Source organism: Tachyglossus aculeatus, chromosome 3 (genome assembly GCF_015852505.1).
Source record: "Tachyglossus aculeatus isolate mTacAcu1 chromosome 3, mTacAcu1.pri, whole genome shotgun sequence".
In the NCBI taxonomy this organism is placed as follows: domain Eukaryota; kingdom Metazoa; phylum Chordata; class Mammalia; order Monotremata; family Tachyglossidae; genus Tachyglossus; species Tachyglossus aculeatus.
The window spans coordinates 60,124,374-60,143,245 of NC_052068.1; the positions used below are offsets into that span (position 1 = coordinate 60,124,374).

Sequence of the window (18,872 nt, forward strand, 5' to 3'; positions counted from 1 at the left end):
GCCCAACCTGATTACGTTGTATCTACCCCAGCGTTTTGTACAGTGCCTGGCACTTAGTAAGAGCTTAACTTATACCATTCAAAAAAAAAGAAAAAAGCTACTGAAACAAACCTTGAAGGTGTCTGAACAGACCAAACAAAGCTCCAGGCCCACAGGAATGTGGGTTCAGTAGGGGCTGATCCCAGAGTCCTTGGAATTTCAAGGAACTGTCCAGGATATTCCAGTCAAAGGCGTATCAGTCGCCTGTATCTTGAACTTTCTCTTTGTACCAGCTAATAACAAAGGCAGTCCGTGGGTCATCAAGAAACAGGACCCTACACTAAGCCCTTTCAGGGAATAGTGGAAGAAGAAATGGAGTTGGTGGGATGTATTACTTCAAGGCCTTAGACACTCAATAAAGACCATTACGACTAAGCTTGCTGTGGGCAGGGAATTTGCTTATTGTTATACTGTACTCTCCCAAGCGCACAATACAGTACTTTGCACACAGTAATCGCTCAGCAAATACGATTGATGGAATGAATGAATATCAGATGAACTGATCTAACAGTTTCTTCACCTGTACAAGTCTATAGCATCCTGGCTCACTTTCCCCTTCTTCCATCCAGATCTGGGGGATAAGGAAGCACCAGATGTCATTGTAGAGAAGAGACAGGGGCAGGGGTGGGGGAAATGACAATGAAGCTAGTCTGTCTGTTGGGCAAAGGGGACTGATGTCAGTATTTCTGAGGCGGGCTCAGATGTGGAACTAGGACCAAATGGCTGCAAAACTCATGTCAACACAACGCCGTCTCTGAACTTGTCCCCAGTTGGCCTAAAGGCTGGCAATGCGTGGGAGCCAGGGCCGCCGTGCTTGTTTCCTAGCCCTCTGGGAAGCCTTCCAAAGGAGATGGGATACACACGATTGTTGATCAGTGAACGACCAGGATTTGCCAGAACCTATCTGCTCAGTCAATCGTATTTATTAAGCACTCACTGTACGCAGATGACTGTATTAAGTGCTTGGGAGAGAACAAAAGAACAACATGACAGACACATTCCATGCCCACAACCGGGGGTATATCTCTGGGGCCTGGGCCACTCCTCTGAACCGGCTCAAGCCGGTTTAGCCCAAGCTGCTAAAGGATACCATACATGCCGTCCTCAAACTCCAGAGCTGCGCGTTTGATGATCCTTTCTCGGACGCTGTCTCCGGGTTTACTGGATTTGGCCTTCACGTCAGTCTCTTTTCGGACAGATAAACGCTTTGAAACAAACAATTGTGTCATTAATAACGGAATAATATATGTTCATTTTCTGTGTTTGCACTGTTCCAAATCCCGGCTTAAAAGACTCAAGAAGGAACCTTCGGTGGGCACAAGTCATCAATCCACGGAAGGGCAGGAAGTCGGGAAAACAGAAGCCTTGGAGAGAAGCTGCGTGGCCTAGTAGGAAAGAGCACAGGCTTGGGAGTCAGAGGACCAGGGTTTTAGTCCCAGGTCTTCCTTTGCCTGCTGTGTGACTTTAAGTCCCTTAACTGCTTGGGGTCTCAGTTTCCTCATCTGTAAAGTGGGAACTCAATAGCTGTTCTCCCTCCTACTTAGACTGTGAACCCAGTGTGGGATAGGGGCTGTGTCCAGCCTAATTATCTTAACTGATTAACCAGTGCAAAGCACAGTTAGGCACAGTAGAGCTAATTACACAAAGCTGACTCTGGGAGTCACATATCTTTTCCCGTTTATGAGGATCCTCCGGTCCCCCCAAACGCAGCCCTTGGGGTGAACAGTTTCCCTACCCCCAAGATCACCATGTCTATTACTGGCATTCTTTAATCCCATTCCACCCAACTCCTCTCCCTCACGCCCTGGGCTGGGGTCAGGATTCCTTGGTTGTCCCTTCTCAAGAAGCAGCCTTCTTTGGGGAAGAGGACATCAATCCACACAAGGGCAGGAAGTCAGGAAAAAGGAAGCTTTGGGGAGAAGTGGCATGGCTTAGTGGGAAAGAGCATGTGCCTGGGAGTTAGAGGACCAGGGTTTTAATCCCAGGCCTTCCATTGTCTGCTGGTTGACCTTGATTGCGGGGGGTGGGGTGGGGCAGTCTTGGGCCTCACAATTTCTGAAGGGAAAAAAGAATGTAAACGGATGATGATGATGATGGTATTTGTTAAGCACTTACTACATGTCAAGCACTGTTCTAAGCGCTGGGGGAGATACAACCTAATCAGGTTGGTTACAGTCCCTGTCCCACATGGGGCTCACAGTCTTAATTCCCATTTTACAGACGAGGGAACTGAGGCCAAGAGAAGTGAAGTGATTTGCCCAAGGTCACAAAGCAGACAAATGGCGGAGTCAAGATTGGAACCCAGGTCCTTTTGACTCCCAGGCCCACTGATGCAACTGGTAATAGCACCGAATGAGCAAAATGATCAGATGATTAAAGGAATAAATAATAATGATGGCATTCGTTAAGCGCTTACTATGTGTGAGGCACTGTTCTAAGCTAAGAAGATACATGCATGAATGCTACAGAGGGGATGACACAACCAGGCAGGGTCCTGGAGGAAGCGACTTTTCCTAAGGGGAGGGAACTGGCTATTTCTGCTTCCAGAGGCATTGAGGCTGGAGATGGGGAAGGAGAGACTAAACTGTAAGCTCCTTGCAGGCAGGGAACATGAAAAGCTCCATGGCCGAGTGGAAAAAGCGTGAGCCTTGGAGTCGGGGACCTGGGGTCTAATCCCGGCTCTGTCGACTGCTTGCTGTGAGACTTTGGGCAAGTTGGGTAACTTCTCTATGACTCATCTGCAAAATGGAGGTTCGATACCTGTTCTCCCTCCTACTCAGACTGTGAGCCCCATGTGGGACAGGGAATGTTTAGGACCTGATAAGCTTTTCCCTTCTCCAGCACTTAGAACAGTGACAGATAGTAAGTGCTTAACAAACACCATTTTTTAAAAAAGGGCCTAGCAACTCTGTTGTATTGTACTCTCCTCTACACACGGTAAACGCTCAATAAATACGATGGATTGATTGATTGAATTATTGATTGATTGGGGTAGGGGGTAGAGAAATGGAGAAAAGAAGGGGAAGGTGAAGGAAGAAATCCTACATGGATGGCAAAGGCTAAGTAGACACCCAGGGAAGATACTCTGGATTCCAGCTTAGGTGTAGCGATATCCTCTATAGGCTAGAGCAGTCTGTTACATGCTTTCAGGGTGGAAAGAGCTATTTCTCTCCTTCCTCTAACTTGATGCTTGAATTCCATTTATAGTGACTGGCTTGAAAAAACTTTTGGGCCAGCTAGCAGGAAATAACTGGAAAGCTGCAAGCAGTAATTTCGGAAAAAGAGAGATGCAAGAAACGTAGTTTCCTGGGGGAAAACTAGGTGGTGTGGCCTAATAGGAGAGGGAAAAGGCGGGGAGTCAGCAGAACTGGGATCTAATCGATCGATCAATGGTATTTATTGAGTGCTTACTGTGTGCAGAGCACTATATTAAGGATTTGGGTGAGTACAATACAACCAAATTGGCAGATATGTTCCCTGCTCACAAAGACCTTACAGTCTAGATCCTAATTAGAGTCCTAAGCTTTACCACTGCACTGCTGGGTGACTTTGGGTAGTGTAACCTGTCTGAGCTTTAGTTTTTTACCTGTAGAAGGGACATAACATCTGCCTCTTTCCAGGGATTCTGTGAGACTATAATGAGATGTGTAAAACGTGAGCACCTTGGAAAAGACAAAAGTGCTAAGAAAAGTCGAAGAACGATCACTATCATTATTATGAATAAGCGGTTAGACTGTCAGACCCTTCCCATTTCTCCCTGCTTTGTCCCTCCTAAGCTCTCCTGCTGTTTGACATACCCACCGAACCCCATTCAACTGCTATGACCACACCAGGACAAGGCTGCTAAAGTATCTGAAGCAGACAGCTGGAAGTCAGGGCTCTTGGCTCTACTTTCAGTTCTGCCACAGACTCTTTATACAGCTTCTGGAGCCCAGTTTCAACTTACTGAACCCACTTATTGATCAACAACACTGGAAGGAAATAAAAGAATGCAACCGAGAGAAGTCACGCTGATAGTTTAACCAAATCTGAGAGAGGTCAAAGGAGAAAGGAAGCTAGAGGATGAAATATCTGACTATTACCATGGAAATATAAACGATAAACACTCATTTCGCTGGTGACAGACTAACCAAAGGACCACGATACCTACTTCAATTCTCTTTTCAAATTTCTCCCCTTTTATGAGGCGATGTACGTAAATCTTAGGAATGTGAATATCTTCTGGGGCAAAAGATCCAATATCAACAATTTCTTCAACCTAGAGGGAGAAAAAGGAAAGAGTAATAATGGTGAATCAAGTATATTTTCATAACGCACTGAGATACCATCCTTCTCCAGGTCTTAAAAGATGAAGAAATACAAATGTATGCCTCAGATCAACTAATGCAGGCTCCAGGTGTCCAGAAACGTCAAGACTGATGCAACAGGCCTTACCTGAGAAAATGTTCCAGAGGGACAATTCAGCAAAAGCTAACCAACGTAAGGGTAGATACAAGCTAATCAGGTTGGACACAGTCCATGTCCCACATAGGGCTCACAGTCTCATTCCCCATTTTACAGATGAGGTGACTGAGGCACAGAGAAGTGAAGTGACTTGCCCAGAGTTACACAGCAGACAAGTGGCAGAACTGGAATTAGAACCAGACCTTTTGGACTCCCAGGCTCGTGCTGTATCCACTAGGCCACACACTTGTCTGTTTTGTGATCTTGGGTAAGTCACTTCACTTCTCTGTGCCTCAGCTCCCTCATTTGTAAAATGGGGATTAAGACCGTGAGCCCCATGTGGAACAGGGACTCTGTCCAAACTGATTACCTACTATTTTCCACAGTGCTCAGAACAGTGTTTGACACAAAGTAAGCACTAATAAATATCACCATTACCATAATTATTATCTGGCTCTCAATTCTCAACTGCGGGTCCCTGAAATTAGATCAGCACTGGCTACTTTTCCCCTCTTTGGTTTGGGAAAGCAAGTCAAGAACTTCAACACCTCCACTTGGGTGCATCTGGGAGTCAAGGCAAAGAGAAATGGGTGAGAAGCAAGAGTTTCCTCTTCCTGCTTCCCCAGCTCTGGAAAGTCAGAATGAAACCAATGCCAGGACAGTGGCAGAAACTCGAAGAGCCCACCAAACCTGGCCAGGCTACAACAGCAGTTAATCGTATTTCTTGAGCGCTTGCTATGTGCAGAGTACCTTATTAAGCACTTGAGAGAGTACAACAGCTTACATTCTAGAATCAGTCACCACTTCCCTTCTTGTTCCACCAGTTAAAGCAAGAAGATTAGTCACAGGATGACTGGAAGTGCTTTGTCTTCAAATCAGAGATCGCCTACCATCCCTGATGTTTCAAAATAAAATGAGACTGATTTTAAAAAAAGCTGGATGATCAAAATGATTGACAGAGTATTTCTTTTCCCGATTGTCTTTTTTCTTCCCACTCTGAGTTTGCCAGGATTGGGTCTCATTCAGAGTTCTTGGGTTTTGCTGGGGAGCAGTGAAAGTGCCTAATCAATATCAGAACAAAATACTATGTCTATTTTTCTAGCTGTTCTTAATTTTCAGAGACAATGCTACTGAGAGTGAGATCCAACTGCGCATGACAGTGTACCAGAAAAGATCCATGTGGGACTGACTCTGTGCTTCTCACTCAAGGTGAGAAAAAATGGTAAACACGAGCCACCCAATAGTAACTAGCATTTGTTAAGTCCTTACTGTGTGCCAAGCACTGTTCTAAGCGCTAGGGTGGATAAAGCATACGGATTGGACACAGTCCCTGTCCCATGTGGGGTCACAATGCTATGCCAATGCAACACAGCCAACAGTAACCCAGATCTGACACACTTTGTGGAGTATTTTCACTCAAATATTCCCGACACAACTTGACTGACAACTCTGAATGACATCCAAGGCCTTCCCAGGACATGAAGGCCTTCCCAAACTGAGCCCCCTCCTTCCTCTCCCCCACCTCCCCCTCCCCATCCCCACAGCACCTGTATATATGTATATATGTTTGTACGTATTTATTACTCTATCTTATTTGTACATATTTACTCTAATTATTTTATTTTATTAATATGTTTTGTTTTGTTCTCTGTCTCCCCCTTCTAGACTGTGAGCCCACTGTTGGGTAGGGACCATCTCTATATGTTGCTAACTTGTACTTCCCAAGCGCTTAGTACAGTGCTCTGCACACAGTAAGCGCTCAATAAATACGATTGAATGAATGAACGAATCCAAGGCAATTATAGAATTAGAAAGTCAAGGAGCAAAAACCTGGACACCAAACTGGAAAGGAAAACATGTTCTCCACTCCTTGAGAGCATGGCTCGGCCCTATTAACCCTATTGTACTCTCCCAAGTAGTTAGAACAGTGCCGTCAGTCGGTCGTATTTATTGAGCACTCGCTTGGTGCAGAGCACTGTACTGAGCAGTTGGGAGAGTATAACACAACAGTAAACAGACACATTCCCTGCCCACACAGAGTAAGTGTTCAATAAATACTACTGACTGAATAACAGCCTATGGAAAGAGCCAGAAAAAAACCGAGGAAGAAAAAATACATTTGTGGTTGATACCAACAGTTTAAACCCCAAAAGAATTAAAACACAGAAAGATGGCCAGTGTTGTGGGGTGTATGGAGTGTGAGTTTTCAGCTCCTTTACTCCACTCCTTCACTATCTACACTGTCACTTCCATACTGTACCGCCTTCTAACTGAGGCACTGAGCAAAAATGACAATAATGCATTACCCAGAAAATACAGGATGATTTACAGCTCATGGACTGGCTGAGTATGGAGACCGTATCACAACTCTGGGGGTGAGACTAGACAACCTGATGAAGGATGGCTCATGGAGACAGGATCTAGATGCATCTCCATTTGGAGAGGTCTCCCCCATGGGACCCATAGCCATTAGCCTGAGGGTGGGAAGTGGAAGGGAAGGAATGGACAGGGGCATGCAGTCAATTGTTGGAATCAGAGTCTGCTCAGAGGTGGCCTCCCTACCGTCCTCTGTTCCTCCCGCTGTTTTCCAGCCCAAGCTTGTCTAATTGTGCCAGATACAATTGCATTTTTTTAACTGTTTTTGTCGTTTCTTATTTCGTTATTTCTTGATTTTTGCTTGTCCCATGGTTCCTGCCAGGAAGTAGAAAAAATCTCTCCATCCTTTCCTAAGACACTCTGAGCAGCAGCATCAATGTTGGCTTATCAGATGGCTGAGGAAACAGAGGTATCTGCTACTGTTGCGATCTCAGAGACCAATCTATCAATCACTGGCTTTTACTGAGCGCTTAATGTGTGCGCAGTACTTTATTAGGCGTTTCGGAGAGTACAACATGACAGTTTAACAGACACATTCCCTGCCCATAATGACCAGATGCTGTACCCACTCTCCCTATCATCCGTCTTAAACTGGGTGCCACTGTGCCCAGGAGGACCAGGTGTGAGAGTGGGGATGGCTTGGTGCAAGCCATCACTACTATTCACTCATTCAATCGTATTTATTGAGCACTTACTGTGTGCAGAGCACTGTACTAAGAGTTTAGGGAAGTACAATACAACAATATACTGTGACAACTCCTGCCCACAACAAGCTCACAGTCTAGAGGACTGCAAAAACAACTCAAGTGCCTAGCCCAACGGTGGCAGAGAATCCTTCTCCTCTCCTAACCAGAAAACCAAGTGGGGAGGGGGCAGAAAAGGTGCACTATTGCATGCTCATAGATAAAGTGTGCACGTGTGCAAGAGACCCTCTCGATCAATGGTACTAATTGAGCACTTACTGTGAGCACACCACTGTACTGAGCATTTAAGACAGTGCAACACAATAGAGTTAGCAGACGCATTCCCTGCCCACCGTCTGGGGGAAGATGCGGAGAAGCAGCGTGGCTCAGTGGAAAGAGCACGGGCTTGGGAGTCAAAGGTCATGGGTTCTAATCCAGACTCCACCACATGTCTGCTGTGTGACCTTCGGCAAGTCACAACTTCTCTAAGCCTCAGTTACCTCATCTGGAAAACGGGGATTAAGACTGTGAGCCCCATGTGGGACAACCTGATCACCTTGAAGCCCCCCCCAGCGCTTAGAACAGTGCTTTGCACATAGTAAGAGCTTAACAAATGCCATCATTATTATTATTATCTCACAGTCTAGACATTCACACACGACACACACGGATTCAACATCACACCGTCAGCAGCATCATTTTCCAACGGAAAGGCAACTTTCCTCTTCGGAAAAGTAGGTGCCGCTTAGAAAAGCCTCTGGGGACGAGGCCTCAAAGTTCAAGAGGAAAATCTGAATGAAAAAGGGCAAGGAGGCTAGTTGAAGATGAAGAGATGGCCGGATCGTTTTCCGACGACAAAGAACTCTAAGACTATTACTCATTCTATCGAAGGGTGTCCCGCTGAAGTCACAAGGGAGAGGTTTCGAAAATTAACGAGTGGCTAGGCAGGAAAATCCTGAAGGACAAACAAAATGACTTCCAGAACAGATGCTCGAGTTCAGTGCCCCGGAACAAGATCAAGGCAAAAAGTGAGAGACCAACACAGACCTGCCACTACCATAAGTCTAACGCCCCGTCCTGAACCATCTGGTAGAATCCCAAAACCCAGAGGATGTGATGCTTCTCTAATTAGCCTTATCTTCCCTCATTAAGGAGAGAATAGAGAAGGGGAAACGTTCACCGATACTGATTTGAGCATTATATTCAAGGGTTGCTTTCCCTCCTCAACTCCTTTCTGATTTTGAATGGGGTTTTCCTTCCTTATAGAAGGCATGGAAGTATCAGTGATAGACTGGAAACGTGATGCAGGTAGTGAATGTCTACCAAGTCTGTTATTTTACATTCTCCCAAATGCCTAATACAGTGCTCTTTACACAGTAAGTACTCAGTAAATACCAATTTTACATTTTCCCAAATGCCTAATACAGTGCTCTTTACACAGTAAGCACTCAGTAAATACCATTGATTGACTGATTGATACAGATATTGCCCTGATTCTGTTCACTGTGCTATTATTGAGATCCCTATAGTTCAAAAGGAAGGGGAGCTACAGGGCAATATGTGGTTAAAATTTTTTCTGATATGTTGCCTGCATCCACCCATAATATCAGAAGAAACAGTTTCTCAGCCCTGAAAATTGTTAAGGATACAAAGGCTTGCAGCAGGGGGAGGACTAGTACCTGAAATCCAAAGTGAGAAAAGAGAAAGATGCAATACTTTCACCTCTAGTCACTGGAAAATATCAAGATTTTCACAAAAGTTTATTACTCAGCAACTTCTTTTTCTTCTCCAAACAACTATGCAAAAAAAAAAAAAGTGAGTTGGTAGCAAGAATATAAAAGAAGTACGCTGCGAGAGAGAAGGGTGAGGAAATGGGGATTACGTATCAGGCAATATAAATAGCAAAACGTGAATTAGGCACATCGTTGAGTTGTGTACATGAATCATATGTGTGATACACCCTCGGTTACCACCACAGTGCCTTCACGATTGAAGCTCCTGGAATGGAGAAGCCGAGCTGTCAATGTGTTGAAATGGCACTTGGTCCAAAACCATGCCTGCTGAGACATCTAAAAAAATCCTTGTAGATATTCATGACCTCATTTAGTGCAGGACTAGTTTTCAGCATTCCACAAAGCACTCCTAATTGTTTTTTAATGGTATTTGTTCAGCGCTTACTATGTGTCAAGCACTGTACTAAGCACTGGGGTAAGAAATAATTTTAACAATAATAATAATAATAATAATGGAATTTGTTAAGTGCTGTGTGTCAAGCACTGTACTAGGCACTGGGGTAGAAAATAATTGTAATATAATAATAACAATGATAATAACAATAATAATGGAATTTGTTAAGTGCTTACTATGTGCCAAGCACTGTACTAAGCACTGGGGTAGGAAATAATTGTAATGTAATAATAAGGGAATTTGTTAAGCGCTTACTGTGTGTCAAGCACTGTATTAGGCACTGGGGCAGAAGATAATTGTAAAATAGTAATAATAATAGTAATAATGGAATTTGTTAAGTGCTTACTGGGTGTCAAGCACTGTACTAGACACTGGGGTAAAAATAAGTGTAATATAATAATAATAATAATAACAATAGTAATAATGGAATTTGTTAAGCACTTACTATGTGCCAAGCACTGTACTAAGCACTGAGGTAGAAAATAATAATAACTACAATGACCTCCCTACAGAAACAGGTTGGAATTCAATAGAGACATGTGCAAGAACAGAAAATTGAACATCATAGGTCTAAGATGGGGGAGAGCTGGAGAGGAATTAGTAGAGCAAGAAAGAAAACCTTCTACTATAACTCTGCAGCATGGAAACTGTTTTTGGATGACTCTGTCCAGTTTGGCGAAGCAAGTTTTCAAGAGGACATGATGGAGCCTTTCTAGACAAGTATGACAAACAGGCAAAAGTGATGGAGAGTTCTTGTGAAGAAATCCCTTTACTTCGGGGTCATTTAGTCTGAAGATAGAGGAGTAATTCTTTGAAAAACTAGTCAGAAGTTCCCTGAAGGACCCGCTGTTTCCTCACAGGCCATTACTGCCACCGTCTGCCAAGGTTCTTCGGAAAATACTGTGCTATTACTCCCCACGTCCACAAAAGAATGACTAAGAGGAAATGAGTTTAAATTGCAGTCGAGGAGAATGTAGCTGTCCTAAGTGCACACCTCTAGAACGGTAAGGGTGATAAATCCCGGAAAGAGTTGAGCAAGGGAGAGGGTGCAGTTCCATTCCGGAGGTCCTTAAGAAAAGAGTTTCCAATCATCTATCTGAGATGGATTCGCCACTCACCCAACCACTGAGAAGAGAGCAATTAAGCTAGCAAGAAGATGCCTCCCAGGACTCCCAATCTAAGATTCTGTGGTCCGTTAGAAATAAAACTGCCTCTTTTTTCCCCAAAAATAAAAAGGCTCAGCCTTGTGCGTTTCACTTAAAGGTAAGTTATTAAGATTCAAGGGACAAACAATAAGCAGCTCGGTGTAGTGGATAGAGCCTGTGCCTGGGAATCAGAAGGTTATGGGTTCTAATCCTGGCTCTGCCATTTGTCTGCTGTGTGACCTTGGGCAAACCGCTTCACTGCTCTGGGTCTCAGTTACCTCATCTGTAAATTGGGGACTGAGACTGTGAGCTTCACGTGGAATAGGGACTGAATTCAACCCGATTTGCTGGAATCGACCCCAGCGCTTAGTTGTGTCTGAAATATGGTAAGTAGTATTGACTGAATTGATGAGGCCATGGTAAACCACTTCTGCAATTTTACCAAGAAAATTCTATGGCTCCACTACCAGAACGATTGCAGATAGAGGTGAGGCGTTCTGGGAGAGATGTGTCTGTGGCATCACTATGGGTCAGAGACGACTCGACAGCATAAGACAAGACTCTCCTAAATGCTTAGTTACCTCCTTAGTTACCTCCTAAGCGCTCTGCACACAGTAAGCATTCGATAAATACGACTGAATGGACAGGTCATGCTGCTTCTCAAAGTATAAAGTGAACAGAATATAAAAATAGGTACATAAATGCTATGGGGGAGGACTGGGGTGTAGGGGGGTGAATTCCCCAGGTTTTAGTACAGTGCCTGGCACAAAGTAAGCACTTAAATACCATTAAAAAAAATCCAAGTACTTAGGTGACTACAGTGTACGTGCCCCAGTGCTTAGCACACCACATGGCAAACACCACAATTGTAATTATTTAATTAATGGTATTTATTGACTACATACTGTGTGCAGAGGACTGTACATTAAATCATATTTATTGAGTGCTTACTGTGTGCAGAGCACTGTATTAAGCGCTTGGGCGAGTACAATATAAGGATAAACAGACACATTCCCTGCCCACAACGAGCTATTAGAAAACACTGGGCAGAGTCACTTGATATACATGATACAAGTACAAATATATACACGCTGCAAGTCTCAGCATTTGGATCTACGATTTTTAGGTATTTGATATTAGCTCCACCCTCAACCCCACGGCACTTACGTACATACCCTTAAATTATATAATAATAATAATAATTTTGGTATTTGTTAAGCGCTTACTATGTGCAAAGCACTGTTTTAAGAGCTGGGGTAGATACAAGGTGATCAGGTTGTCCTATGTGGGGCTCACAATCTTCATCCCCATTTTTCAGATGAGGTAACTGAGGCGCAGAGAAGTTAAGTGACTCGCCCAAAGTCACACAGCTGACAAGCGGCGGGGCCGGGATTTGAACCCATGACCTTCCCCTCTAGTCTGCAAGCTCACTGTGGGTAGGGATCGTGCCTGCTAACTCTGTTGAATTGTACTCTGCTATACTGTACTTAGTACAGTGCTCAGCACACAGTAAGCACTCAATAAATACGGCTGATTGATTTGATTACTCTCCCAGTAAGTGATTGATTACTGCGTCCAACCTAATTAGCTTGTACCTATTCCAGTGCTTAGAAAAGTGCTTGGCACATAGTAAGTGAATAACAAATACCATAAAAAGGGAGGAGGTGGACATATTTGCCAAGTAGGGAAGATGCCGACTCCGTTCTGGTGTACTCTCTGGAGCTCTTAGTATAGTGCTTTGCGAACAGTAAGCACTCATTAAATCCACTGACTGAACTATATAAATACAGTGCCCGAGGGACTGATAGGATGATATGACCAGGGAGAGTCATTTATCAGCTTCCACAGGAGGTAGATTTTCAGGAGTCACCTAAAAAGTAGAGGGAGATATGATCTGGTGAATCTGAAAGGCAAATGGGTCCCAGGATGGGGGAAATGGTCTGCCTTACCTCTTCGGACTGGATATTCCTGAAGGCAGGGAGCAAATCTGACTGTGTACACTGCTCAGCTGTGTGAACTTACAAATGTTTAGGGAATAAAAACAGGATCTTACCATCTAGCAGGGGAAACAGGCACCAAAACAAGCTACAGGAAGGGGAATCAGAATGTAAAGATAGGTACAAAAGTACTACGGGAGAAGATGGGGGTGGAGGGAGGAATGGGGTGAATATGCCAGCGCTTAGTGCAGTGCCTGGCACACTCTCCCAAGTGTTTAGCACAGTTCCCAGCACACAGTAAGTACTCAATAAATATCACTGATTGATTAATCCACTACCCCAGTGGAAGTCTGTATCACATCCATAAGGAGCTTTCTATGTACTAAGCACTCAGATAGATACTGCCCTATCGGATGGGACCCAGTCCCTATCCTTCCCAGTGTTCAAAACCTACAATAATTGTGGCATTTGTTAAGTGCTTACTGTGTGCCAGGCACTGTACTAAGCGCTGGGGGGGTGGGCTCAAACCAATCGGGCTGTCCCACATGGGGCTCACAGTCTCAATCCCCATTTTAGAGATGCGGTAACTGAAGCCCAGGGAAGTGAAGTGACTTGCCCAAGGTCACACAGCAGACAAGTGGCGGAGCCAGGCCCTGGCTCTACCTGCTACTCTATGCTGCTTCTCTGAAGTGTTCTACCTGAAGATGATGTTTCATGCCCAGTCTGCGTCCCACGCCTTCACCAGAGCGAAGTCCCCTGTGATGGCTTTCTCTAGAATGAACTGGCGACCATCACTTTTCTGGGCTGCTAGCTTATCCCAATTTTACAGTTTAAGGTATCTAAAGCTCTGAGAGGTTAAGTGACCTGTCCAAGGATGCACAGTAGACCACTGACAGAGTCAGCGCCCGAAGCTGGGTCTCCTGACACTCAGTTCAAGCTTCCTTCCGCTAAGCTATGAGAAGCAGCGTGGCTCAGTGGAAAGAGCCCGGGCTTTGGAGTCACAGGTCAGGGGTTCAAATCCCGGCTCCGCCAATTGTCAGCTGTGTGACTCTGGGCAAGTCACTTCTCTGTGCCTCAGTTACCTCAACTGTAAAATGGGGATTAAGACTGTGAGTCCCCCGTGGGACAACCTGATCACCTTGTAACCTCCCCAGTACTAAGAACAGTGCTTGGCACATGGTAAGCGCTTTATAAAATGCCATCATTATTATTATTATTAAGCTGCTTTTCCAAATCTCAGATCCAACAGCAAAAAAGCAAAATTAAAATCCATCCTCTCAGAACTCAGGGGGTTTTGTGCCACCCACTCATTTTATCCGGCAGTTTTCAATAGTGTAAATCTGAGGACCAGGAACTTTCCTTTCAGAGTCTGGCCTGGATTTATGAAGGTTCCCCCCAAATGTAGACTGAGTAATGACAAATGAAAGGACAGCTGCTGAAGCAGCAGAATTAAGATGGATTCATACACTGACCTAAGTCTGCTTCAGCAGGGAAAAGGTTAAGGAGAATAAACTGCCATTGCTACTACTTCTAAATCATTAATTCCAATGCACAGTTTATAGCTAAGGAGTAAACCATCCACATGCAATTGACTCATCATAAACTCTAACAAGCATATGTTCATGTTTAAGTTTATGCTGGAAGTTTATTTTAGAAATATGAGAAGCACTGTGGCTCAGTGGATAGAGCACAGGCTCCACCGCATGTCTACTGTGTGACCTTGGTCAAGTCACTTCACTTCGTTGGGCCCTCAGTTTACTCATCTGTAAAATAGGGACTAAGAATGGGAGCCCCATTTGGCACGTGGACTTTGTCTAAACTGATTAACTTGTACCCATCCCAGTGCTCAGAACAGTGCTTGGCACAAAGTAAGCACTGAACAATAATTAATAACATTAGTAATACTAGCAAAAATGGTTTTTAAAAAGCACAGAAAAATTTGTGGTATATGTACTAAAAATGAAAAAGGAAGGTATTTCTGGTATGTAACACTAGAACTGTTTCTGGTATGGTTTCTAGTATGTAACACTAGAACACTAGAGAAGAAGCGTGGCTCAGTGGAAAGAGAACAGGCTTTGGAGTCAGAGGTCATGGGTTCTAATCCTGGCTCCGCTGACTGTCAGCTGTGTGACTTTGGGCAAGTCACTTAACTTCTCTGTGCCTCAGTTACCTCATCTGGAAAATGGGGATGAAGACTGTGAACCCCCCCCCATGGGACAACCTGATCACCTTGTAACCTCCCCAGTGCTTAGAACAGTGCTTTGCACATAGAAAGTGCTTAATAAATGCCATCCAAAAGAAAAAAAGAAAACTGTTTACCAGCCTTCAGTTTCAACAATAAAAACACTTCTAGGGTTATAATGGTAAATGAGGTACAAATGACTTTATGCACTGCACATTTTTCTCCCACAATGCATGGACAGATTATATTGTACCTGAGATAATGGAACTTTCTGACGTAGTTGTCACACTGTTACTAGGCAACGAGAAGTACAATGTCAGGTTTAACACTTTAGCTAATGTATTTTTATCAAATTGAATAATGCCCCCGTTTTACTGTCATTCTTCTAGATGCAAGTGGTGCTTAGGGTAGAAACTAGATTTAGAAACTCCACTAAAGCACGGGCAAAAAATTGGTAATTTACTCTTGTCACCCAACCAGTGTACATTTTCATAATTTCATTTCCCTCTGCAGGAAGAGAAATATTTACTGAACACACCTCTGACAAAAAGGCCACGAAGTGACTTGCCCGAGTTCACCCAGCAGTCAGAGCACGGGCCTGGGAGTCAGTAGGACTTGGGTTCTAATCCAGACTCCACCAACTTGCAGGCTGTGTAACCTTGGGCAAGTCACTTCACTTCTCTGTGTCCGTTACCTCAAAATAGGGATTAAGACGTGAGCTCCATCTCTTCCTCCCTTCAAAGCCCTACTGAGAGCTCACCTCTTCCAGGAAGCCTTCCCACACTGAGCCCCCTTTTTCCTCTCCTCCTCCCCATCCTCCCCGCCCTACCTCCTTCCCCTCCCCACAGCACCTGTATATATGTTTGCACAGATTTATTACTCTATTTATTTTACTTGTACATATTTACTATTCTATTTATTGTGTTAATGATGTGCATTTAGCTTTATTTCTATTTATTCTGATGACTTGACACCTGTCCACATGTTTTGCTTTGCTGTCTGTCTCTCCCTTCTAGACTGTGAGCCCACTGTTGGGTAGGGACCGTCTCTGTATGTTGCCAACTTGTATTCATTCATTCATTCAATCGTATTTATTGAGCGCTTACTGTGTGCAGAGCACTGTACTAAGCACTTGGGAAGTACAAGGTGGCAACATATAGAAACAGTCCCTACCCAACAGTGGGCTCACAGTCTAGAAGGGGGAGACGGACCAGAAAACAAAACATATTAACAAAGTAAAATAAATAGAATAAATATGTACAAATAAAATAGAGTAATAAATACGTACAAACCTATATACATATATACAGGTGTTGTGGGGAGGGGAAAGAAGTAAGGCATGGGGAGGGGGAAGAGAGGGAGAGGAAGGAGGGGGTTCAATCTGGGAAGGCCTCCTGGAGGAGGTGAGCTCTCAGTAGGGCTTTGAAGGGAGGAAGAGAGCTAGCTTGGCGGACGTTGAGAGGGAGGGCATTCCAGGCCAGGGGGATGATGTGGGCCGGGGGTCGACAGGCGAGAACGAGGCACAGTGAGGAGATTAGCGTCAGAGGAGTGGAGGGTGCGGGCTGGGCTGCAGAAGGAGAGAAGGGAGGTGAGGTAGGAGGGGGCCAGGGGATGGACAGCACTGAAGCGGAGGGTGAGGAGTTTTTGCCTGATGTGTAGGTTGACTGGTAGCCACTGGAGATTTTTGAGGAGGGGAGAAACATGCCCAGAGCGTTTCCGCACAAAGACGATCCGGGCAGTGGCGTGAAGTATGGATTGAAGTGGGGAGAGACAGGAGGATGGGAGATCAGAGAGGAGGCTGATGCAGTAATCCAGTAGAGATAGGATGAGAGATTGAACGAGTAGGGTAGCAGTTTGAATGGAGAGGAAAGGGCGGATCTTGGCAATGTTGCGGAGGTGAGACCGGCAGGGTTTGGTGACAGCTTGGATGTGAGGGGTGAACGAGAGAACGGAGTCGAGGATGACACCAAGGTTGCGGGCTTGTGAGACAGGAAGGATGGTAGTGCCGTCATCAGTGATGGGAAAGTCAGGGAGAGGGCAGGGTTTGGGAGGGAAGATAAAGAGTTCAGTCTTGGACATGTTGAGTTTTAGATGGCGGGAAGTCATCCAGATGGAGATGTCCTGAAGGCAGGAGGAGATACGAGCCGGGAGGGAGAGAGAGCAGGGGCAGAGATGTAGATTTGATATGTAGATATGTTGCCAACTTGTACTTCCCAAGCGCTTAGTACAGTGCTCTGCACACAGTAAGTGCTCAATAAATATGACTGAATGAATGAATGTGGGAAAATCCAATTAGCTTATATCTACTCCAGCGCTTAGAACAGCGCTTGGCACAGAGTAAGCGCTTAACAAATACCATAATTATTATTATGTTTATTATTATAAAGTGGTGGAGCCAGGATTAGAACTCAGGACCTTCTGATTTCCAGACCCGTGCTCTATCAAAGCATGGTTATGTCTCAAGTCCAGTGGTCTGCACACAGTGAGCACTCAATAAATACCATTGATTGATTCTGGTACCGTAATGTTTAAGCCCAAGTCCTCTCCATGTGGTGCATTCAATCATTCAATCAGATTTACTGAGCGCTTACTGTGTACAGAGCACTGTACTAAGCGCTTCAGAAGTACAAGTCGGCAACACACAGAGATGGTCCCTACCCAACAACGGGCTCACAGTCCAGAAGGGGGAGGCAGACAACAAAACAAAACATGTGGACAGGTGTCAAGTCATCAGAATTAACAGAAATAAAGCTAGATGCACATCATTAACACAATAAATAGAATAGTAAATATGTACAAGTAAAATAAATAGAGTAATAAATCTGTACAAACACATATACAGATGCTGTGGGGAAGGGAAGGAGGTAGGGTGGGGTGGATCGGGAGGAAGAGAGGAAAAAGGGGGCTCAGTGTGGGAAGGCCTCCTGGAGGAGGTGAGCTCTCAGTAGGGCTTTGAAGGGAGGAAGAGATGGAGCTCACAACAACAGGCTCACAGTCTAGAAGATTAAGTCAGTACTGTGAGACTTTGGAAGCCTTCAAGTGAACAGCAAATTGAAAATGGAATGTAAGATCCAGCAAAATCACTTCCCCATTTGGAACAACAAAGAAGAAACTGGCACTAAAGACAAGCTTCACTATTAGCCTAGTTAGAAAGTTTTCCCAAGAGTTACAAAGACTGAAAATTTTTGTTTACTATCAATTTCTCAATACAACATTCATCACCGCTTGTAAAGACGCCATCCAACACCTCTGGAGACTACTAGGCAGAATCGAGCCTACCATAATTTTCCAGTTCACATTTTGATTCACGTTTGCAGTATAAAAGGTTTTCTTCTAAGACCATTTCTAATTTAAACCCGCCAAGGCAAAAAGTGCAGCCTGAGAAGGAGACAGAGTGGCTCATTCAACTAAACAAATCAGACACAGGGAGTGCAGAAAGGTGAAGGTCGATTGAGGGAAGTTCATTCAGTCATTCAATCGTATTTATTGAGTGCTTAGTGTGTGCAAAGTACTGTGCTAAGAGCTTGGGAGAGTACAATATAGCAATAAACTGATACATCCCATGCCCACAACAAGCTTACAGTCTAAAGGCGAAGACAGACATTAATAGAAGTTACAGAGGGGCAAAGGGAATAGTGAAGAAAGAAAATCATCAATCAGTGGTCATTACTGAGTGCTTACTATGTACAAAGCACTGTACTAAGTGCTTGGGAAGGTACAATCCAATGGAATCTAGACTGTGAGCCCACTGTTGGGTAGGGACTGTCTCTAGATGTTGCCAACTTGTACTTCCCAAGCGCTTAGTACAGTGCTCTGCACACAGTAAGCACTCAATAAATACGATTGATTGATTGAATCAGCAGACACGGTCCCTGTCCAA

The 18,872-nt window shown here is 44.4% G+C and overlaps 1 protein-coding gene across 1 annotated transcript in view; it reads right to left on the reverse strand.

Moving 5' to 3' along the window:
* Positions 1 to 18,872, reverse strand: part of OXCT1 (3-oxoacid CoA-transferase 1) — a 132,035-nt gene that overhangs the window by 57,484 nt on the left and 55,679 nt on the right. The window contains exons 8-9 of the mRNA XM_038744201.1: positions 4,190 to 4,297; positions 1,130 to 1,244 (exon numbers count right to left, since the gene is read on the reverse strand). Coding sequence (XP_038600129.1) covers positions 1,130 to 1,244; positions 4,190 to 4,297 — 223 coding nt within the window. The remainder of the gene's footprint in view (positions 1 to 1,129; positions 1,245 to 4,189; positions 4,298 to 18,872) is intronic.